Below are 25,461 nucleotides of genomic sequence, written 5' to 3' on the forward strand. Positions count from 1 at the left end.
GCATTGTACTCTTCTTACATACGGAAATCTCGACCCAAGACTAACCTTTGCCATTGCCAGCCCTTAGTATACAGTGTCCACGGGCAAGAATGTTCTACCAGCATCTCTTTCTCGAGAAAAATAATTTATAAGCTTAACAATGAACTCTTGTTCACTTTGATTAAATCTTTGAGGCATTTTTGCAATAAAAAAATTTGAATTTTGTTTAATAGAAACAATCGATTTTTAATTTTGACATCGATCGATGTCCGTCAATAAAATTATAACCCCAAATCAAATGACAATGACAATTACTGGAAAGAATATGCAGTACTGACGTCACCAATCTCTTCTCATCTCTCAACTTTCTTCTGATCTGGTTGTCAAGATGTCAAGTGATTGAGAGAGTTCAACAATATATGACGTGATGTTGAACGATGGCTGAACATTCTATACACCATAACGGGCCAAGGAAATGACGTATAGGGCTTAACCTCGCCCAAATTATCATCTATTGTCATTCTCCAGCCATCTCTGACGCCATTTTTTTACCATATGGTACTAGGTATTGCACTGAAGTATTGTTGAGAAGGTTAATTTAAACAGGAAATAAATTTAAAAAGCCTCTAAAAACATGCAAATTCCCACCAAGATTTAATTTTACCACCTTACCTGAACGAAGGTACGGGAAATCCTTGCGCCTGGAATAAAATCGGAATGTCATATCCCGATTCTCTTTCTGAGACTTTGAATTTCGAGTCAATCTGAGTCAATTTAGGTGCACGCGTACCGACAGGTTCTACACAATAAAAAAATAAACGTTTTCTAGCAGCTATTTACCTAAATAACGGACTAGGAAACCCTTGAGCTTGACATAAGAGCGTAAGACCGTGTCCCGAGTGCTTTTGGATGGTCGTACTTCGGACGTCCGTTAGAAAACTGGGTGCTCGCGAACCAATGGGTTCTGGAGAGAATAGAAATAAATTAAGTAAACGAAATTACCTGAATTTTGGTGACGGGAAGCCTTGGCCGTTGCAAACTAATGCTACGTCTTGGTTAATGGTACCGTCGACTGATAAAGTTTTCGCGTTGGTTAGGAGTTTGGGAGCTCTAGTACCCAATGGTTCTAGAATATGAAAAGAAAAAAAAATGTATTCGAATAGGGAAAGAAAAGAACCCAGTGGTAAAGGTAAGAGTTACTTTTTGTATTATTTAGAGTTTAAATTTAGAAGAAACTTTAAGGAAAACGGTATAGGTATAGGTTCTTTACATTGCCTCTTACTTGACAAATTACTTGAACAATGAGATCCATAATTGGGAAAGGCATAAAATTAATTCTTTGAATTGCTTAAAATCATCCTTGAATATAGCAGGCAGTACGGAGTGCATATGAATATCGTCAAAACTAAAATGGTTGAATTTTCCAAAACACCAGAAAGGACAGACATCAGAATTCACAGCAACATGATAGAACAAGTATCGTCCGTAAAATATCTAGAACCCCTCGTTTACGACGCTTTGGGCCCCAAAACACAGAGATTTTGTCGAAGATCGAACATGCTAAACGTACATTCGCTTCCCTGAAATTCTCAGATCAAATTCTGAGATTCTATGCCTCAAACTGTACATACATATGCTGCGTTGGTACATCTTTGCAGTTGCTATTACTACTGCTCTGAGATTTGGATACTGAATCAAATATTGTAAACCCCCATCCAAGTTTTTGACATTTATCGTCGTATCCTGGGTAGATAGTAACGAATGAGAAAGTTCTCAGGTGGATAGGCAAAGATAAAGAGCTCCTATCAGTGGTTAATAACGGAAGCTACAGTACATCGGTAAAAACATGGTAGGCAATGATACAAGGTGCCAGGCTCTTCACTGGGAGTAAAATTGAGGGCAGAAATTCTGTAGGAAGAAGGCAGAACTGGTGGTTTAAAAATCTGCCATCGTTGGTTAGGAACAAAACCTACTGAAATTTCTAGAGGTGCAATTTCACGCACCATCAGTTCAATCTCCGAAGGGAGTTAAAATGTAACCAAAAATATAAAAGCAAAAAAAAAACCTTCGGCATAAAAAGGTTGCAGAAAAAATCTGCAGTTTTGAGTGCACAATCCATGGTTGTTATCTGAACATAATGGGTCTAAGAAGAGAAGACAGAAAAATTCAACAGGTACATCGTTTAACCAAACTTAAAGAGTACCATATTGTTGACATACTTCCGTGCAACTGACAGAGGCCGTCAAAACAATTCATAGTCGAACACTCGCCAAAATTTACAGCAGACTTGACAAGCAAAGACAATAAGACTGTCAAAATTATAATGTATCTACTAACAGGGCATTGCAACCTTAATAGGTATTTAAAGATGGTGGGGTTTATGGACAAAGCCATGTGTGCCCTGATCATCCAATTTCCAGCAATCCTCTTTACATCATTGGTCTAGCGTGTCGGTGGTCTGCCTCTGCTACGTTTATCTGCTCGAAGTCGCCATTCTAACAATCTTCTAGTCCACCTGTATTTAGATGTTCTCGCCACATGACCTGCCCATCTCCATTTCATTCGAGTTACGTGTTCCACTATGTCTTTAATTTTGTTTTTTTGTCTGATAGTGTTATTAGGAATTTTGTCTCTTTTAGTTATTCCAAGCATGGCTCTCTCCATGGCTCTCTGGGCTACTCTTAAATTTTCTGCTGACTTTTTCGTTAATGTTAGAGTTTCCGCTCCATATGTAATTACCAGCAAGACGCATTGTTCATAAACTTTCCTCTTCAAGCATATGGGTATATCAGTTTTAAAGGTCTCCCGCAGTTTGCCAAAAGCAGTCCAACCCAAACCTATTCTGCGCTGTATCTCGTGTGTTTGGTTGTTCTTTCCGATTTGTATTTCGTGCCCGAGATATTTGTATATATGTGTTTCTTTTATGTCGGCGTCACCTATTCTGATGTGCTGTGTCAGCACTAAGTTTGTCATTATTTGCGTTTTACTCGTATTTATCCGGAGACCGACTTTTAATGAGGCCTGCACTAATTCTTCGAGCATCTGCTTTGAATCTCCGATGTTATCTGAGGCAAGGACGATGTCATCTGCGAATCTGAGATGTGTCAACCTTTCACCATCGATATTCATGCCCCTATTCTCCCAAGAGAGTGATTTCATTTCGTATTCAAGGACAGCTGTAAAAAGTTTAGGCGAAATAGTATCCCCTTGTTGAACTCCTCTGCCTACCTCAATTGTATCTGTTGTTTCGTGAAGTTTTACAGTTGTGGTGGCATTACTATATATGTATTCTATAAGCCTTGTATACCTATAATCTACTCTTCCCTGCTCCAATGCTGCTATTATTGATGTTAATTCTAATGTGTCAAATGCTTTCTGGAAATCAACGAACACCAATGCTAGGGGCCTGTTGTATTCCACAGATTTTTCTATCAGGACTTTAATTACTTGAAGATGATCGTTTGTTCCATAACCTTTCCTAAAGCCTGCTTATGGAGGGATCAGTATCCAAGTTATTAGAGGCTTTTGAAAGAATGTAATTTACAATTCAGAAGAAGACCACAAAAGATCTTTAAAGGTCACAATAAAGGAATCAGGCCAATAGACACCTCTAAAAACTCAAATCTACTCAATATTTTCTCTTTAGGTAACAAAAAAAATCAGTTATCAAAATAGTGACAGAAGTAGATGCATCTTTATATAGTCGATAAAGGGAAAGGCTTGATATTTAAAATTACCTGAACTTTGGAGCGGGAAATCCTTGACCTTGACATACCAATGCCACATCTTCCTCAACAGTACCATCAAACCACAACGTTTTCGCGTTACTTAGTAACTTAGGAGCTCTAGTACTCAAGGGTTCTACCATAAAAAAATCAAAATTTACCTGAATGAAGGAGTAGGGAATCCCTGAGCTGGACAAATTAGGGACAAAACCGACCCTTGCGCATATTCGATCACGTCGTACTTAGATTTAGACGAAACTTTCGGTAGGGTACTACTTATAGGTTCTGAAATAAAAAATGAACTTTTTTTTTCAAAAAATTAAGTACCTGGTATGTGGGACAGGGTAAGCTTGGGCAGGGCACAACAACGTGATACTGCTTTCTTGGCCTTGGTCTACCGTGTGTATTTTATCCATTGAAGGAAATTTTGGTTTAACGTGCCCGACTGGTTCTAAATATACAAAAAAGTGTTAAGAAAGAATAGATTTCAGTACCTGTAATGTGGGACAGGGTACGATTGTGCCGGACATAGCAAGGTAGTGTTTGAATCAGCCAAACTTTCGATGGTTTGGATTTTGGAAGTACCAGCAGTCAGTCTGGGCGCTACACTTCCAACAGGTTCTATAGCAAAGTACAATTGAGGGTAGAACCTTTGGTTTTACAGCAGAATATTACACAAATCAACCACAATCTGCCAACTGAATGAATTCTACATGTTTAAACAACTACTACAACATATATGTTTGTGTAAATTATAACAATGAAAAATGACATGACTGGTTAAGTTATGTTTTAATCAACTGATGAAGCTAACATTGCTAGAGTAACGTGACTACAGAAAAGCCAATATATTGTGGTTGCTAAGTACATTTTGTTATAATAAAGAAAAAATAAGCAGTACCTGAATTTGGGAACTGGGAAAGCTTGCATCGGGCAAAGCATGGTCGAAATATCTTTTATTTTAGACGTAAGGTCCCTGCTGGTGTCACCAGATGTCAGTTTTGGGCTCACAGTACCAATTGGTTCTAACCAAACAAGAAAAAAAAATACCAAAAACACGTTTTTTAAGTAAATTTGGGAAAGGGTACTCTCACAAATAACGAACCTACCTGAATAATGGGCTTGGAAAGGCTTGAGCAGGGCACAAAATGGCAACGTCAGTTCCTTGGTGGTAATCGTCGATTGGTGGGACTTTAGTTATTTTAGGAGCAACACTACTAACTGGTTCTAGAGGACAAGTCTAAATACTGTTATGTTTCAAAAATAAAGCTACAGTTTCAGCCAAAGTATAGTTCTTTTAAAAATTCAGTTACTCTACCATGCATTAGATTCAATACTTTAGTGATTTTTTTAGATTTGAATTAATTACATTGCTATTTTTAAAAAAAATAAATGTTAAAGCATTTACCTGTAAGAAGGTGCGGGAAATGCTTGAGCAGGACAAAGAAGAGTTATGCTTTGGCTGTTGTATCCCGTAAAGCTCCTAGAACTATCTACGGTTGGGAATTTGGGCAGTACGCTTGCTACTGGTTCTAGATTAACAAAAAAATACTTTAACAATAAGGCCAGTTGTATAAATTCAAAAAAAATGTTTATTTTAAGCAACATCATATAAATAGACTGAGTAAGTAGTGTTTTAAGACTACTGGCTTATAAGCGAGTGTTTATATCATGAATGAGCAGAGTGTCTCAATAGATTTTACACACTTGTCATAGAACAGCAACACAACAAAGTTTTCGGGCGTTCACCCGTCCAAATATTCACATCGTCTAACATCTCTTAACTTTGGTGATCGATTGGGAACCAAAGTTTCAACGTAGCTGATCCCCAAAATAGGATAAATACTAATAAATAATTTATTTAAACGTTTTAAAAAACTATGAATTGGAATAGTTATAACACAATTACCTGTAAGAAGGTCTAGGAAAAGCTTGAGCTGGACACAACAAAGTAATACTATGACCTTGGTACCCATTGAACCCTTTCAAATTATCTAGAGTAGGAAATTTGGGCAGGACACTTGCCACAGGCTCTACAAAAAGAAACCAACAACGTAATCGAGATAGGAAAACCTTGCTTTACACAAAGAACATAATTTTAACCCCAGATATCATATTCCAGGCTCATTTTTATCAATTTTATTTACTTATATTTTTTAAATTTTTCTTGACTTACCTTTTTTGTATTATGAATTTGGTCTTCTGGCAGCCCAAAACAACAAGTAATGGGCCAGGGTACCCAAATAACAAAGAGAAAAAGATTATTTGGCCCCATTCGACCGAACTAGTATACAGTGAAATAAAAAAGGTAATACAGGATGGAACAAAAAGGAGTGTAATGGATAACCGGACAGGTAATTTAAAGTTTTGAAAAATCTATCGCAAATTTTGAATTTTTGCCCGTACAGAAGCAAGGGTACCCTATCCCAACATTCAGGTAGATTTTGGCAGTTTTGCCAAAAAAATGTACTTTGATAAAATATCTTTGAACGATATTTGATCAAAGTACTAAAAACATATTACGAAATCTTCTAAATCTATGTAGAAAACATAGATGTAGAAGTTTTCTGTAAAGGACCTGATTAGAATTAAGGAATTCTTAAAAAGTCCTTTAAAATAATATCAATTATTTAGCTTCATTCACCTTTTGATCAGAAAAGAGTATTTAGCAAGTACATTATCCCGAAAAGACTTATCCAATACACCCTGTATACAATAAAAAAACAGCTTTTCAAAACTTAACAGTCCCTGGAAAAACTAATTTTATGAAGAAAATTTCATATCTCCATCGGATCAAATAAAGTTCCTTTTAAAAATACAGGGTAATTTTTTTATATACAAATTTGCAAATCAAAATTATTTTTGACAGTAGATATACTGGATATATTTAAACTAAATTTGCTATTAAACTTCATTTAGAGAAAATGTATGTCCAGAGTGTATTATAATTAAATACAAACTTCTAAATAAAAAATACATTATTATCGAAAAAAAGGCGTCAAGTTACCCTTGAAATGCCGATCAAAAATCGCAATTTCAAAGGTTACTTGACGCCTTTTTTATGTACATGTAATCTATGTGTAAAATTATATATATATATATTCTGTATTTAGAGATAGTTTAATCATTTTTGGTATACTTTGAATTGATTTTTTTGGGACTTACGGTACATTTATCGAAAAAATAGGACTATTTATAGGTACCATAACTAAATAATGTTTGTTACCAATTAAACAACTTCCCACAAAGGCCAGGTGAATGAAACTAGAAAGTAGGTGGTCACTCTAATTTGATTGCAATTGACTGTGGGCGCTTAATAGGTGTAATAACCATAGATTACACGAATTCGATTTAATAAGAGCTTATTTTTAAAAAGCGAATGATTAGAAATGGTTTTACAAGTTTCTAATGACACCTGCCAGCGAAAATCGAGTTACGCCACTGGATTCTACGTGAAAATCACACTACAGGACACAGTTTTCACCTTTTTGCTTAAGTTGTAAGGTAACCATGGTACGAAAGGTCTCGAAAAATGCAACATTTTGAAATTCGCCATATTTTTCAGATTTTCAGCGACCAATAAGACCAGGAAAAATCTGTGTGTAGGTGTATAGCATCTTTAGTTTCATAAAAAGTAGCGCATTAGTGGGACACCCTGTATGTATAGTCGATTACCAAGTAAAACTAATAACTTTATATCAACCAAACGGCATCTTTTTATTTATAGCAATTGGTAATATTAACTTGTGCAAAAATAAAATCGACTAACGGTACCTACCAAGCCAATAACTCAGTTAATTTTAAACCCAATCTTTTTGGTATTCAGTACGTAGTACCATCAGTCAACAATCGGTATTCCCTCTGATAGCGTGGGAACGATATTTTATTAGAGTAACCACCGAAAGAGCTTCTGTTTGAAAATATGAATGGAAGCAGAGCCAGCCAGTCGACATGAACCACGCATTCGAAACCCACTTGACAGTAGTTTATAAATACAGCGTCATATTTGAAATATTAGAGACGTCTAGCAGCTGGTTATAAATTAGTATTCTCGTCAGACTTCGACAGATGGCATCATAATAAGACAAAAAATGTATTTTTTTATCAGTAAGTTAAATTAACAGATAACAATAATTGTGACTGTCTTTTGCTGGACAGACTCTAGCCTCTCCAACTAGAGAATATAAGACAGTGAAAATGCTGAGTGTTGGGAAGGAAATTTTGGTTAAAAAAATTGTGTGTACACTATGTGCGCATATTTGAAGTAAAACTTCTTGCTAACAGCTATTAAATTGAAGGATTTGAAAGACGTGTTTGAGAAAGTAACATATACAGGGTGTTTCAAAACAAATGCGAAAAACTTTAGGGGGTGATTCCTTGTTCAAAATAAAGGGTAGTTTGCTTTATAAACGTTGGGTCAAAAGTCAACCATTAGGGATATATCGCGGTACAAAGATGGCGGAAAAATAATGTTTTTATTTTTTATCTTGAAAACGAAAAGAGATAGACTAATGAAATTTTATGGAAGCATTACTGTTATGAAAACACACTTTTAGGTAATTTTTTACTTTTTAAAATGAGTGGAAGGGGTTGAAATAAACTACCCCTATCATTCTCGTTAACGAAATTTAAAGAAAAATCTTATCAAACACATGCAAATGCTTTAATTTGGATAGTTTAGTTTGTTTAGAAACTTTTTACCTCTTGTGTTTTTTTGATAAAACTCACCGATTGGAAATTAAAAATAAAATGTAAAGCATTACATGTCAGGACAAAAACATTTTTTAGATTAAGAATCTAGTGATAATAACGATAATAATAATCATCTAGATAATAACGTATTGCAGTAGAGTAATGTCAAATAAAATAATATTAGGAACATCCTAAGAAGTAACAGCGGCCGACTAGATTTTTTCCTAAAAAAATTACAGCAGCCCACTAGATTCTTTATCAGAAAATGTTTTTGTCCTGACATGTAATGCTTTACATTTTATTTTTTAATTTCAAATCGGTTTGATTTGGTTTGGTTTTATCAAAAAGTTTTATCAAAAAAAATACAAGAGATAAAAAGTTTCTAAACAAAATAAACTATCCAAATTAATTTTTTTTAGTATGTATTTGATAAGATTTTCTTTAAATTTCGTTAACAGGAATGATAGGGGTGTTTATTTCAACCCCTTCCACTCATTTAAAAAAGTGAAAAATTACCAGAAAGTGTGTTTTCATAACAGTAATGCTTCCATAAAATTTTATTAGTCTATCTCTTTTCGTTTTCAAGATAAAAAATAAAAACTTTATTTTTCCGCCATCTTTGTACCGCAATATCTCCCTAATGGTTGACTTTTGACCCAACGTTTATGAAGCAAACTACCCTTTATTTTGAACAAGGAATCACCCCCTGAAGTTTTTCGCATTTGTTTTGAAACACCCTGTATACTGCTGTTTTAATATAAATGTTATTTTTAATTAATTTCTCTAATCTATACATTTTCTGTTTCCTAATTAGCCCACAAATTGTGTGAAACACCACCCAAAATACACACTTTTATGCATATGTGTAATCATATTAACGCTTAAATTTATTTAAGCAGAGAAAAAAATTTGAACCTAACCAACAATTCGTATTTATAATAGTTTACAGTAATTTTGTTAAATTATATGGATATTCTCGTTGATTCTTCTTTTTACAGTGCTAATATCCTCTTTGGATATTAGCTATCACATTGGTCCATATTACTTTGTTCACTGCCGTTCTGAGGTGTTCTGATGTTCGTAGATTTCGCAGCCACGATATTATATATCTATTTTCCCCTGCAGTATGAGTTGGAGTAGGCGGTATTTCACGTTCCGCATGACATGTCCGAAGTATTCCAGTTTTCTGCCTTTGACATTCACCAGAAACTCCAACTCCTTGTTGATGCGGTGTAGTACTGTCTCATTTGACACACGATGCACCCACGAAATCCTAAGCATGCGCCGATAGCACCACATCTTAAATGCCTCCACACGCTTGCATGATGCGTCGGTAAGTGACCAAGCCTCTGCTCCATAGAGAAGGGTTGAGAGCACGTAGCATCTCAGGATTCTGATTCTAGTGCGGACGTTGAGGGACAGGTTGCATAGTATATCTCGCATTTTGTTAAATGTCCCTCTCGCGATTTCGATTCGGTGTTTTATTTCGCGCGAGTGGTCCCAGTCTTTAGTTAGGGTGCAGCCCAGGTATGCAACCGTCTCGGCCGCTGGGAAAACGATGTTGTTAGCAGTGAACTGAAAGTTGTTGATGTAGTTCTTGCTAATAATCAACGTTTGAGTTTTCTTGCAGTTCATCTTCATTCCGTATCTGCTGCATGTATTCGCCACACGATCTATAAGCCTTTGGAGACCTTCAGCGGTATCGATCAACAGAACGGTATCATCTGCATATATCAAATTGTTTATTATTTCTCCGTTTATTACCAGCCCATCCTCTGTGCCATCCAGTGCCTCTCTAAATAGATATTCCGAGTACACATTGAATAGCAGAGGCGACAATATACAGACAAGTTTCATTCTCGATTCGAACCACGGCCTTTTGATGACTATAAAGTTTTGCTATTATCTCTGTATCTCTATCGTCTATTCCTGATTCCTGTAAAATCGAGATGAGTTTGTCATGCTGGACTCTATCCAAGGCCTTTTCGAAGTCTATGAAGCACGCAAAGACATCTACATTGACGTCGCGTACTCGTTGGATTAGGACTTGCATTGAAAACGGAGCCTCTCTGCTGCCCAATCCCTTTCTGAAGCCGAACTGAATTCGTCGAATGAATCTCGGTTGGTTTGAAATAAATATGACGATGTCCTCCAATGAAAATGCGAGTTTCTTAACTCTAAATCTGAGCTAGCAGATGAGTTAAATGCTTTACCTAGACCGTTATTCAGAAGCTACAAACCTATTGATGAAAGTATGCATAAAAATTTAATTCCTAGAACACACCGAGGGTATTGGTACCCAGGTACATTATCAAGTTTATGAGAATGCTTTTCTTAGCTTTAAATCAAATGTTTTTTTGCCCGATCCTTACCACTTTTTTTCTCACAAGCTCGTGCGTCAAGACATGGTCAAGGTCATGTCGTGTCAAGGCCGTGGTGTGTCATGGCCTTGAATTTTTACTCCCATTGCGCGTAAAGAAGTTTCACTCCAAAATATTAATTTTTGTTTTTATTTAACTTATTATTAGAAATTTAAACACTAATTGCTAAACGTCTCTAATAGTCATTATCAATACCCGTCTGTACGTCAGTTGTCGATAGCGTACATATTTGACTTGTGAGATTTATGGGTTTTTGAATGCGGTTTATGCCGTCTAGTCGCTTCCTGATTTCTTTTGTTTTTCTTCTTGTTCAAAGTGTGCCATTGGGACCGAAATAACCACAAATTGTTCACAAATAAACCACAATGCGTTAAACTGTTGCATTTTGTAGGAGATTCTGTCTATTTTTAACTGAATGATTGATAAATTAACCAGATATTCAGGGTAAATAAACGTTTTTTATTGGTACTAAATAATTGTATTATTTTATGTGTCAATTCTTAACAATATTTTATATAAAATGTAATAATAATTAACACTTATTGATTAATTATTAATAATATTCCGTGATCGAAAAAAAAGAGCACAAAGTTGGCTCGAAAATGATGCTGTTTTTTGAACAAAGCGTCACAATATGACATGGCCAGATATATTGTTATTGTTTTACCTCACCTGACGTTTAAAGTTATAGGCTACTGGTAAAATGCAAGTACTGATTTGCTGTGGTAATCACTAAATTTGACGTTTAGGCTATACACATATTTTTGACGAAATTCATAAAATTTCACAGATAATTTAAGTACATAACAAAAAATGGGGGCACCCACTTAAAATAAGAAAGTTGCTGTCAACTTCCGGTATTTCCGGAAGTGCCGCCATATTGAAAATATTTTTAATCGATAGATCTCGCTGTGAAACTATGATGTGCAAAAAATCTTCGAGCTAGATGTTGTAGTTCTCTAGAAACTTCTAATGCACGCTCAGCCTGGGACACCCTGTATAGATGAACACCCTGTATAGGGTGGGTCAAATTCGACGCTTTTAAATGGAAACACCCTTTTCTATAGGAGATAGACGAAAACTAATATCGGTGTCTGGAGCTCAATTTTCATCAAAAACATGATGGTGAAAACCGCATATCGATATCTGTTACCGTTTCGGAGTTACGGGATGTTTTTCAAAAATATGCATTTTTAACAAATCGCTGTAACTTTTTTGCTATGGAAAATTTTGTATTTTTATGCAAACATTTCCAAAGCACCTTTTAAAATTAATAATTTAAGAATTATCAACAGCAAATTTGATTTTTTATATGGGACACCCTGTATATTTTTAATTAGCTGAAAAGAATTTAAAATTACCTTTCCAAAAATATAGCACACTTGATATTTTGTTATAATCCCCTTCGAAATACAGAATTTTTAAAAGTTCGCCACTTTTAACTAGTAGGCTTTGGACCCCTTATTGATGATATGCCCTTAATGGAACTCGAAAACATATTTTTCCAGCAAGACGACGCACCGCCTCTGAACGCTGAAGTTATCAGCAAATTTTTGCAGCCAATTTCATTTCAAGAATAATTGGATAGCTAATCAAGATCCCAGCCGTTGGCCATCGAGGCCGCCTGACTTAGTGCCCATGGATCTAATCCTATGGATATATTTGCGGAAGAATAAAGGTTCCTTATTCTTCCGTATAATCTAGACAAGAACTAGAAATACTTAGCAGTTATGAGAGGGTATCTTTCACCCCCACTGAGTTAATGAATTCCGCGAGAAATGTTCAAAAACTGCCCCGTCTGTCCATAACAGAAGTCGGTTGATATGTTGAACACCTGTAGCAAAATCTCATGTCTTGGTTTGCTATTTATTTTTATTGTTATTAAATATAGTTTAAATGTGTTGATGTTGGTTAAATATATTTTAAATTGTAATAAAATTCTGCATCTCTCATAGCAAATATTATTTTCGTTTTAATTGATTCTCACAGCTACAGTTTTTTGCATTACAGCCGGTGCCGTTCAAAGCCTACTTATTTAAAACGGGCGAATTTTTATATAGTCTATATCTCGAAGAGGAATCGAGCAAAATATCAAGTGTGTTATATTTTTGGAAAGGTAATTTTAAATTATTTTCAATAAATTAAAAATATACAGGGTGTCCCATATAAAATATCAAATTTTCTGTTGATAACTCTTATATTATTAATTTTAAAAAAATTATACTTAAACCATTAAATTCTACGTAAAAAGGTGCTTTGGAAATATTTTCATAAAAATACAAAATTTTCCATAGCAAAATAGTTACAGCGATTTGTTAAAAATGCATATTTTTGAAAAACACCCCGTAACTCCGAAACGGTAACAGATATCGATATGTGATTTTCACCATCATGTTTTTGACAAAAATTGAGCTCCAAACACCGATATTAGTTTTTGTCTATCTCCTATAGGAAAGGGTGTTTCCATTTAAAAGCGTCGAATTTGACCCACCCTGTACATATAAACGTTATTTAAAGATCGATAACTTGAGATATATTATGTACCGTTATGGTTAATATTACATAATAATTCGAAACCTTACAATCATAGCGTTATTAATTCAATTTATATTACATTAAGATTCAGGACTCATCTAAGTGTAAACGTTAAAAATCAAACAATGAATTATGTATTAGAATTTTGAGCGCGTGTTAGTATTCATTGATTTAGCAGAGGAAGTGTCTTGTACTTCCTTATAGGGCGTGCGTTCTGTTGTAATCTACTTAAACATTCTATTGTGGTATATTTGATTTTTTGGTAGCTAGTTAAACTTAGTAATTCCAATGGCACATTTATTGAACAATTAGAAATACACATCTACAAGGTCTGGCTAAAGTGTCTTTACAACCAAGTATTTTTTTTTGATCAAAATACGTTAATGGCACATAATTTACCTTTATAGAAAAGTCCGTTAGAGGGCATCAATCAAAAATAAAACCAAACGTTAATTAATTTAAAATGTATTATTAAAATTTATTTATTTATTATTACTCAAACAACAAAGGCATCATTATTATCAGGATATTTACGGGATATAATTTGGCGAAATAAATATATGAGCTTCAGAAGCAAAGTTAGAATTTATAAGGCTTGCATGAGACCAGTTATGACATATGCCATAGAGACTAGAGCAGAGAACACAACAACAAAACAGCTCCTAAGAACAACAGAAATGCGAACACTAAGATCAATTACAGGATATACTTTATATGACCGGAAAAGAAGTGAGGATATAAGAAAAACATGTGAAGTACAGGATGTAATAAGATGGGCTAGAAACAGGAGAAGAGAGTGGAGAGACCATGTAGGCAGGATGCCAAATGACGGGTTAGCGAAAATTGCTAAGGAGAAGAGACCCAACACGCCTCGACCGCCGGGACGACCACCTATAAGATAGTATGGTCCCCCGCATCATCCCAACTGTTCATAGGAAACCATTGAAGAAAACTTGGGACATCTTCCCCTAGGAGATGCAAGACCTTGTCGTTGATGGGGAAGCTCCTGGTGAGGTGCTGGGGGAATCCCCCCTAGCACTTGGCTTGGTCTAAGAAGCATCTCACTCATCGTCTTGTCCCTGACTGTAGTGTCGTGGCCAGGGAATTGCACCAAGACATATAACGATACCGGGCGGGGCTACGGACAGCCTCAACCTTGGGGCACCGGGGGGCACCCCATTGTATTTTACCCCTTACTTCTACATGCGGGGCTCTGTAGAATGGACCGACTGTCCCTAGCGACTCATAGGAACACTATGAGATCTGGTAATAATAGTAATAAAAACATCACCGGTGAAGCTGTGGGGAAACCCCCTAGCGACACTGGGAACAGTAACAATGAAAGTTCCAAGGGGCCAAACCCAAAGAGAACTACAGGAGAGGTGGCTGACACTTGCGTGAGACCATCCTCCGCAAGTGGCATACAAGCTACCACCTCCTCCAAGGGGCGGGAGCCTACCTCCTACCTCTAAACCCAACAGGCGACACAAGCTACCATTTCGTCTACCCGGCCTGGGTCGTAGCTCCTCGACTGTGAGGGACACGGGTCTCCGTAGGAAGTCCTGGGACTGTATGATGAGTTATAACTCAAGAAAGGTGGACACAATAGATCTCTAAGGTCGCAGAGATTAACCCCCCTCCCACTTATTCTAATTCTAAAACTGGGGACTTGGTCCTAACTTACGAAGAAGAAGAAGAAAAGTTATTATTTTTTTTGAGCTTTTTATGAAGCTTATTGTCAAATATAATTTGTGATACTAACATAATAATCCATATTTTCGCCAATTAGATTATTACAACAAAGTAGCTATTTATGTAACAAGTTGCAAAATGAATGTGTTTTTTGGATTAGAAGTTTAAATTTAAAACTGAAAATAGAACGCGTGAAGAAGCCGATGACAAAGAATTCCTGTTAGCTAAAGTTGTCTTAATCGTTGGAGTATTTGGAGCATGTAGGAGCGAAGAAATCACGGTTTTGACCGTAGATGCCAATAAAGATTGTCAGTCATTTATTAGTGTGAAGATTCCAAATTTACTTACTTTAATTAATACAAAAACTCATTTTCCAAGACTGTTTACGATTACTGAACTGTTTGCGATTACTGAATAGATGGTATCAATTTCTTACATATATTTCGTAAGTACGCAAAACTTCGACCACTCAATGTGAAAAACATCAGCGATTTTTCTTGACGTATCGAAAAAATCGACACCTTTCAGCCCTATAAAGCAGCAGGAGTGGATGGGATCTTTCCTGCCCTTCTAAAGGAAGGTCAGCAAATAGCTACTCACCATCTACTAAGCATTACAAGAAGCAGTCTAGCGATGGGATATATACCAACCACATGGAGAAGAGCAAAAGTAATCTTCATACCCAAAATAGGCAAAACTGACTGGACAAATCCCTAGTCCTAGGCCTATTAGTCTAACATCGTTCATACTAAAAACGCTGAAGAAAGTAGTTGACAACCATATTGGAGAAAATCATATAAAGGTTAAACCACTGCATGATAGTCAGCATGCATATAGAACGGGCAGATCCACAGAAACTGCTCTGTACCAATTAACGGAGCTAATATAGACAAGTCTGGATAGCAAAGAAACAGCAATTTGTGCCTTCTTGGATATTGAGGGGGCGTTTGACAATATACCACATAAGGTGGTCAGGCGATCTCTAGAAACAAGAGGGGTGAACAGAACTATTATTCGCTGGTTTTGGGAGATGCTGTCAACACGAGAGGCTCAGATGGGTACCAAAACTGTAGCTGTTAAAACAACGCAAGGAACTCCACAAGGTGGAGTAACCTCCCCTTTGCTGTGGAGCTTGGTAGTGGATGAACTACTAGACGAATTAACTCTAGCGGGAATACACTGCATTGGGTATGCAGATGACATAGTCATGATCGCTCGGGGGAAACATGAAGGCACCCTGTGTGATATTATCCAAAGACGACTCCGTATCACTGAGAGATGGTGCAGGACTGTCGGGCTGTGTATCAACTCAGACAAAACCGCGATAGTGCCATTTACCAGAAAGTGAAGTCTGAAAAACTTGAAAAGAATCCAACTAGATGGAAAGGAAATACTGCCATCACAGGAAGTTAAATATCTGGGTATAACCCTGGATAGTAAACTCATTTGGAACAGGCATATTAAGAACACTACCAGCAAAGCCACAAAGGCTCTCATGATATGCAGAAGACTGGCCAGAAATAGATGCGTAGGCTGCTCCCCTAACATTTTGCGCTGGATGTATACCATGATAGTAAGACCCATGATTACTTATGGAGCAGTTGCCTGGTACACAAAATTAGAGCAACGGACGGCAAGGCTAAACCTATGCAAAGTCCAGAGACTAGCATGCGTTTGCATCACAGGAGCCATGAGAACCTGTCCAACAGCAGCAATGGAGGTCATTCTAGATCTAACACCACTGCACATTGTCATTGGTAGATATGCCAATGCGACAATGATTAGAATGGTCACTAACGGAATTAGTATTGGGAGAATTGTCAGATCAGGGGCTTGGAACACCCTCAAAAAAGAAATACCACTCCTGCAACTCCCAGTGGACGTATGCCAAGAACGTACAACTTTGAGAAACATCTCAATGTAGTATTGATCAATAAAAAGGATTGGAAGAGCGAAACGCTTGCCCAGCAGTTAAAAGACCATAACTTGGTATACTGATGCTTCCAAAACCAATACGGGAACAGGGATCGGAGTGTTTGGGCCGAGAGCTAAATACTCCGAACCAATGGGCACTTACCCTAGTATCCTACAGGCTATAATCTACGCTATCGAAGATGCGTACAACTTATCTTAGATAGGAACTATCGGAAACAAGAAATAGCCATCTGGTCTGATAGTCAAGCAGCGTTAAAAGCGATCAACTCAGTATCAATCAATTCGAAATTGGTCAAAGAATGCATAGAGAAGCTGAATAAATTAGGCAAAGAAAACAAAGTCCTCCTACTCTGGGTGCCTGCTCACCAAGGGATAGAAGGCAATAAAAAAGCAAATAATCTAGCTAGGAAAGGAGCGAACATTCCACTAACTAGACCAGAACCGTTCTGCTTTCCAAGTGGTAACCAACTCAAGGCAGAACTCAAGAACTTAGAAGATTCCATCCGCAACCTGGAATGGAAATCTTGCAACGGTCTAAGACACTCGAATAAGTTTCTGAGGGCTTATGATCAAGAAAAATCACAGATCTTCCTGGGTTTAAGTAAGAACAATCTTCGGATTGTCACGGGGTTTTTAACAGGACACTGTCTCCTCAATGAACACCTCAGTAGATTGAAACTAAGAAGAAACGGCGAATGCAGATTCTGTGGGGAAGATGGGGAAACACCAGTACACCTCATCACTGAGTGCGCCGAGACGACAACCATTCGTGCCATGAATTTTGGTACGACTGATATTGGAGATGGAGAACTACCCTCTTAAAACCGTCCCAGATACTGGCTTTTGAGTTATGACTCAAGAAAGGGGGACACAATGGATCTGTAAGGTCGCAGTGATTAACCCCCCTCCCACTCATTCTAAAATTCTAAAAAAAAAATCGAAAAAATCAATGCTGTACCCTGCTAGTTGGAATCAATACAAATGGAGGTATGCCAAAAGGAATTTCTTGGACTCTCCAACGCCATTGAATTCACTGGTCATTGTTTCCGGCGCAGCTCTGCAACAATGCTGCCAGATTCAGGACATAACCGTTTTAAAGCGACATAAAGGTTGGCGATCAAGCTCGGTTGCTGAAGGTTACATTGAAAATTCAATTGAACAGAAACCCGAAATAGCAAAAAGAATCATGGGCCAGAAAGATACGCCAAATAGGAAATTAAAAGCAGTTCGCGTAGAAGCAGAAGCTACCAGCATTGCCAGTACAAGAAATTTACTTATTCCGACTCCCACAACTTGCATTTCTCTTAGAGTCGAAAAGTTGGATGCCTCTTGTATTCACTTTAATAATTTAAATAATTGTACCCCTTTAAGATTTACAATAAATAAATATTTTCATTGTTTCTAACGTTTCATTTTTTACTTTTATAAACAAGTGTCACTTTTAGGTACTAGTGCCTAAAAGAATGTCATTTCGAATCTCAAATAAATATCAAAAACTGTCAATTTCGAAACGCTTTCACGAAAAACAATTTTTGAAAGTCAACTTCGGAATTTTTTTTTTCTCAAAAAGTATGCGCGGTGGCTTTTTTTTACAAGAGACAAAAAATGTAGTAAATACTAGAAGGAACATTTTACGAAAAAAAATCTGTCGCTGGTTGAGTTGGAAAATATTTATATTAAAATTTATGTCGGGGTGGGGGTAGTTTTCACCCTTCCCGTACTTTTTCTTGATTTGTGTAAAAGTGAAATGTTAAAGCACTTAGCAAAATATAGGCACCCAAAATCTCATTCAAATCGGAATAACGGTTCCAAAAATATCTGAAAAAATTTGATTATTTTTTTATAATTTTCAAGCCCCCTAACGGACAAACGAAGCACTTTTGTATAGAGGTAAATTGTGTCTAATAAACTTATTTTGATTTCAAACATTCATAGTAGTTCTATGTCCACGAAATATTGGGACACCCTATACAGGGTTGTTCACCACATACGACACGGAGTATTGTAGCTAAACGATGAGATTTTTACAAATTGTAAGTTTTGGGTTCGATGAAGGACTATTAGAGGTACAATTTAAAAATAATTTTACAAGATACAGAGTGTCCCAAATAAGTAAAAAATATCAAAGTTGTATTTTTTAAATGGAACACCCTGTATATTATTACATTTTTAGTTTCTACGATTAAAATAAAGGTAAATTTGATTAAGATTTATTATACTTACCGTTTTTGAAATATTTTCAATTTTGTGAAATTGCAGTAAAAATTTTAAGGCTTCATTTCTCCAAGGGTATCAAAATTTTTGATACTAAATATTTACTGAAGTTTATTTAGTGATCAGTTATTGTGTAGTAATAATAAAAATAATACTACCTTATACAGAGTGTCTAAAAATTTATTTTAAATAATTATTAGCTTCAAACGGCAATAACTTGTTTAATTTAAATGGAACACCCTGTATATTTTACTAGAATCAGATGCACAATTTAATTGTCTATCAAATTATATTAAACCATTTTTTACCTATCTCTTTAAGTTTCCGTAGAAAATGCATTTTCTTGTAATTTAGAACTTATTTATCAATATACCCATGGACTATTGACATTTTAGGTCATTTTTAAAGATGTACCAAATTTTTAAAGAGTACAGATACTAATATTGTCGATATAATTCGTTTATTTCATTAAAAAATAAAAAAAAAACTGTTTAAATATTTGTTAAAGAGGACCAATTAATATGATGCCGTATTCAAACTACATTAACTGACTGTTTGCGTTGATTAATAATAATTGCTCCAAATACAAAAAACTGAATTTTGTATGGGCATTAGACAGTGTGATAAAAAGTAACACCTTAAAAATGAAATTTCATTTTTCATAAATACTTATTTATAACAACAGAGACTTTAATTTGATAACTTATTATTATATTGATTTCTGACTCAAATCCACATTTATTTATAATAATTTATTAACGAACACAATTAAGTATGTAATTAATTAGTATATGGGCGGAAATAATGGTGTTATATTTAATTAATGGTATACTCTTTGATAAAGATTTAAATAGTTTTCTTTTTGCATACAAATGGGCTAGTAATATTATCGTTTTGCTAAAAACGATAATATTACTAGTCTGTACATTTTGTACATTTGCTGCTTTAAAAACAATCTAAAATGTCAATATTCCATGGATATATTGATAAATGAGGTCTAAATTATAAGAAAATGCATTTTCTACGAAAACTTGAAGGGATAGGTAAAAAATGGTATAATACAATTTGATAGACAATTTAATTGTGCATCTGATTCTCCTAAAATATACAGGGCATTCCGTTTAAATTAAAGAAGTTATTGCCGTTTGAAGCTAATAATTATTTAAAATAAATTTTTAGACACTCTGTATAAGATAGTATTATTTTTATTATTGCAACACAATAACTGATCAATAAATAAACTTCATTAAATATTTAGTATTAAAAACATTGATACCCTTGGAGAAATGAAGCTTTAAAATTTTTACTGCAATTTCACAAAATTGAAAATATTTCAAAAACGGTAAGGTTTAAGTATAATAAACCTTAATCAAATTTACCTTTATTTTAATCGTAGAAACTAAAAATGTAATAATATATAGGGAGTTCCGTTTAAAAAAATACAACTTTGATATTTTTTACTTATTTGGGACACTCTGTGTCTTGTAAAATTATTTTTAAATTGTACCTCTAATAGTCCTTCATCGAACTCAAAACAACACCACGTATGTGGTGAACAACCCTGTATAATAAATTTATTATTAACATTTTCGACAATAATAAAAGACATTCTAACCAGACCTTAGAAAATAGTAATTTTTGAAAAATATCACTTACCGGTAATGACCAATCTGCCCTTGGTAGCACTCAATCTGGTCTCCCCAGTGAGCCTGTGTTTTGTTCTGCATTGGTACGATTTGTACCCATCCTCAGGTCCAACGTCGCGAATGTGAAGTTCGCCAGAGGGTAGTACAAGGTACTTGCTATCTATATTTCATAAAAAAAATCATTAGTAACAATTCTTTTTTGATGGCATTACATGTACAACACTCTGGAGTTACAAAAATATTAAAAAAGTTAAAAATAGTTTTAATTGATGTGCGCTACAGAGTTAAAGCATAGCAGGAAACTAGGAATAATTAAAATAAATGCTCTGTGCCGTTTGTTTTAATTGGCTGAACTAAGTTGATAACTGAAAGTAATTTCGGGGAGTTTTTCAAAACTAACTACTAACTGGTTTTATAAAAGGCCTAAAAAAGTAAATAGATTAATTTAAGTTACAATATTTAAAAGGGATGTTTTTTTAAGTAAATAGTTTTCAGAAAGTTTTCTGAAAATGATATGATTTAAATACCTAATAAATACAGAGTGATGAAATAAAAAACGACTTCACAGTAGGTAGGTGTTAAGTGACAATTTAATTTGAGCTTGACTATGTCTATCGCTGAAATTTCTTGACAGTGTTTAAGAATTATCTGTACTGTCAAAAATTTCGGGGATGAACATAATAAGTAATATCGTCAATTCCTTTTTATCACACTGTATTAGATATACAGGGTGGTCCGAACTGTAATTCCGGAAATTTCGGCAGCATATTCTGCAGATAAAAATAAGTAAAAAAGTTCGTATAAATGTATGTTCTAAAATGCTTCGTTTCGGAGATACAGGGTGTAGAAGTTTCATTTTTATTTCGATTTTTTCCAAATAATTTCTGAAGTAACGTAAATATTTGGATGAAAATTGGTGCCTGGTAGTTTTTTGACATGAGAAATTCGATTTTGATGTCAATATGACTCCTGTTTGTAGGGGGCGCCATCTACATGAGTTTTCACTGTTTTGAAGAGTAATAACTTTTTGTCCGTACCTGTATAAAACTAGCGAGTGAAAAAATATACATTTCCGTGACTTTTTACGTAAAAAATACCCCTTCGTAAAAATCGCTACGAGCAACCGTTCTCAAGATATTTAGAATTGAAAGAGTCAATACATGTCATTATTGACAAAAAAATAAACACAATTATTTGACTGAGATAATAAATTTGGAAAATTTATATTTTTTTTAAATCAATCGTAATTTTTTCTTAGAGAAAATTGTGATAAAACAGTTTCTGTTGAACTTTTGGCATAAAAACATTTCAAATTTATGATTTCATAATCTAATAAAGTCAACATATTTAATTTATGTCAATGATGACAGGTATTGATAATTTCGATTCCCAATATCTCAAGAACCATTACTTGTAGCGATTTTTACCAAGAGACCTTTATTACGTAAAAAAAGGTCGTAAATGTATATTTTTACTCAGTAGTTTTATATAGGTACGAACGAAAAATTATTACTCTTAAAACCAGTTAAAAAATACGTAGATGGCGCCCTCTACAAGTAGGCGTCATACTGATATCAAAAACAAATTTCTCATGTTAAAGAACTCCCATACTCCAATTTTCATCCAAATAGTGACGTTACTTGAGAAATTATTTGAAAAAAATCGAAATAAAAAATAAAATTCTACACCCTGTATCTCCGAAACTAAGCATATTAGTACCTACATTTATACGAACTTTTTTACTTATTTTTATCTGCAGAATATGCTGCCGAAGTTTCCGGAAAACAGTTCGGAGCACCCTGTATATATATTTTTTTTTGAAATAAAGAATGTTTAGTAAAGACTAAAAATAGTAGTTTAATTTTTTAAGTGTTAAACTCTCTTATCTACAGCAAGAACACATATTGCGTGTTGTTTTAAAATAAAGAGTGTTGTACGTATAGCGCCATCTGTCGTAAAGACACTGTTTATTTTAGCTTTTTTATGGCCCCTCTCAACGCCGTAAGGAAAAGGTTGACTGGAATGGATTTTTAGAGCTATTAGAGAACTACCTACCTCAATTTAACGTAAACGCTATTTTTTTAAGCCTTAGCTAAATAGATATAACTTTTCATTTTCAACTTGTAAAAGTAAGTGTGTAAAAGTAAGTTACTTTCAACATAAATCCTACTAAAAATACATTACTTTAAACATCAGTGTCATTAAATAATCATTTTAGACAGTGAAAAATTATACTAACATTTTGTAGAAAACAAACTTTATTAGATTTAAGCTTATTATCGTTATTTATTAACCCGGAGATTTCTTTAATTTTATTAAGGTTTCAGTCAATAAAATAAACTCTACAAACTAAAATGTATAATCTTCAGGTTCTGCTGAGCTTATTACTAAGGATATAAAATAACACAGAACAAACTAAGTCTGTTTTATCGGTAGTTGTCTAATAGCTAGTAGCTCTCTATTGGATGCAATAAAAGGTGTTGAAGCTCATAAACACGTCAACATCCGATGGCAATCGATGTAAGACCAAACTGTTAAGGATTCAGACACTTTTAGGTGTGAATTTAAGATAAACAATCCATTTTCTTGGTGCCTTTGAAAGGAGCCATGTTTACCTGCTGTTCATGACGAAATAATACTTGTTTATTTATAGTTAATGAAATTTCTAGTATTAAAATTTATTAAATTGAAAAATAAACAGCAGATACTAATATATAAACATTTCTTTTTCAGTTCTTTACATAAATATTTTTTTACCTCCCTTTGAACAGGAGTACTGGGACACCTAGTACATTATTATTATTAAAAATCGAAAAGAAATATTTATATGTAATCCTAATATATTATTATCTACTTACTATCTACAGGTACAAAATGTTCATCATATTGTGTTATCAATGCTAAGTTCATTATTTTTATTATTAATTTAGTTTACTAAATAAATGAATATACTAATTTTCGAACATTTTGTATGAAATTTCTACAAGAGTTTGACAAGGAAAAAGTAAATTTGAAGGGATTTAGGGAGTTCCAGATGTCCAAAACCTTTTTTCTTGACCGAATGATGTTTCATAGTTATTTTAATTTTTTTTGTTTTCAATTAGTTTTCTACGGTATTGTTCATTTAGTTGATATTAAATAAAAAAACGTTTATATAATTTGTTGTGTTTTTTATTTTTTAGATAGGACTACGAACGTTTCGGCTAACATTATAGCTTTCATCAATGTTGTGTGTCATACCAAAAAAATAGATATACGCTATAAATAAATTATTTATATATTTACGTTACACTTTATGTGATCAAATAATAATGTCATTTCTAGCATGAATACTAGAAGGATATATACTTTTTTTTCTTGTAGAGGCTGTACCCACCCTCCTTCAAAACTCACGAGCCGCTACTGATATTAGCCAAGAGAATCATCATATTTTAGGTCAATGCATAAATGTTTTTTTTTTCTTGAATTAATCTTAACTTCCTTTAACGCAATTTCTACATGATTTTCTAAGCCATGAATACATACAGTTCATACCAAATGAACTTTTAGTCACGTGATTAAGCTTGACCGGCGCAGCGTTGCCCGCTTTTATACATTTTCTTTTAATCAAAATATTTTAGGAAACAAAAATAAATGAATTATAAATATACAGGGTGACTCGTAAATAAGTGCAAATATTTTCAGGGCTGGTAAATCTCGATAAGAGAAACATATTTTCTCTTTACCATTTTCAGATAAGTCCAAAATAGCCCAGTTATTTAAGTTGATTTTTTTTGAAAAAATTTTGAGAGCCACCGGATTTTTTCTGTATTTGGATCTCTTTCAGTGCCGTAACCATAGAGTAAAGTCGTAACTATGGTAATATTAGAGATTAAGAAATTATACCGTGGGAAAATTTGCGATTAGCAGGCAGTTCTAAAAAGTTTTCAAAAAATATACAGGGAAATTTAAAAGGAAATGCACGATTTTCAACGAAAATCAAACAATTTTTTGGCGAAAAAAACCTCATAGATGTGTTGCTGGGGTCGAAATAGTATACCACCCCTAAAAATATTTGCACTTATTTAAGACGCACCCTGTATAAACAGTTATTATTTTCATCAAGAACCTTCTTAACAGCACTTAAGGGACATAAAGGGCCATTACTACCGATTTTCCGTTCAAAATATTCTAATAAAGTCGCGATGAGTTTTTTTACGGCTATTAAGCTATCTTGTACACTTCGCACTAAAAGAGGTTCTAAAAAGAACAATGTTCGACTGCAAGGTCTGCTAGTAAACATTTTTACTAGTATAGCTTAAAGTATAGCAGCACTATTTATTTAAAACAAAAACTCCTAATACAAAACTAAAGTGTCAAAACGAACGACAGTCAGGAAATAAATAAATAAATGCGGCATCTTCACATTTTTTACAGCAGAGCTACCACTTGAATCCCCAGCGCAAAATTTAAATTCCAGTTAGGTAGTAAGCTCGGCGCCGAATATGTTAAAAAAAATAAAAAAAGTTTAATTCAAATATAAATTAATCAAATATATAAAAAAATACTAAATTATTGAGTTAATGTAATCAGCTTTATACTTTTTTTTATAGTTTACCTTTATTTCTAACTTTTGATAATCAATAATAATATGTAACAATGTACGAATTTAACTCATAACCA

General features: G+C 34.5%; 1 protein-coding gene across 1 annotated transcript in view; it reads right to left on the reverse strand.

The window, feature by feature from the left end:
* LOC115890772 (Down syndrome cell adhesion molecule-like protein Dscam2) overlaps positions 1–25,461 on the reverse strand; it is a 196,229-nt gene that overhangs the window by 93,714 nt on the left and 77,054 nt on the right. The window contains exon 5 of the mRNA XM_030911106.1: positions 20,810–20,959. Within this exon, the coding sequence (XP_030766966.1) occupies positions 20,810–20,959 (150 nt within the window). The remainder of the gene's footprint in view (positions 1–20,809; positions 20,960–25,461) is intronic.

Source organism: Sitophilus oryzae, unplaced genomic scaffold (assembly GCF_002938485.1).
Source record: "Sitophilus oryzae breed Bouriz unplaced genomic scaffold, Soryzae_2.0 scaffold_910_pilon_pilon, whole genome shotgun sequence".
Lineage (NCBI taxonomy): Eukaryota > Metazoa > Arthropoda > Insecta > Coleoptera > Curculionidae > Sitophilus > Sitophilus oryzae.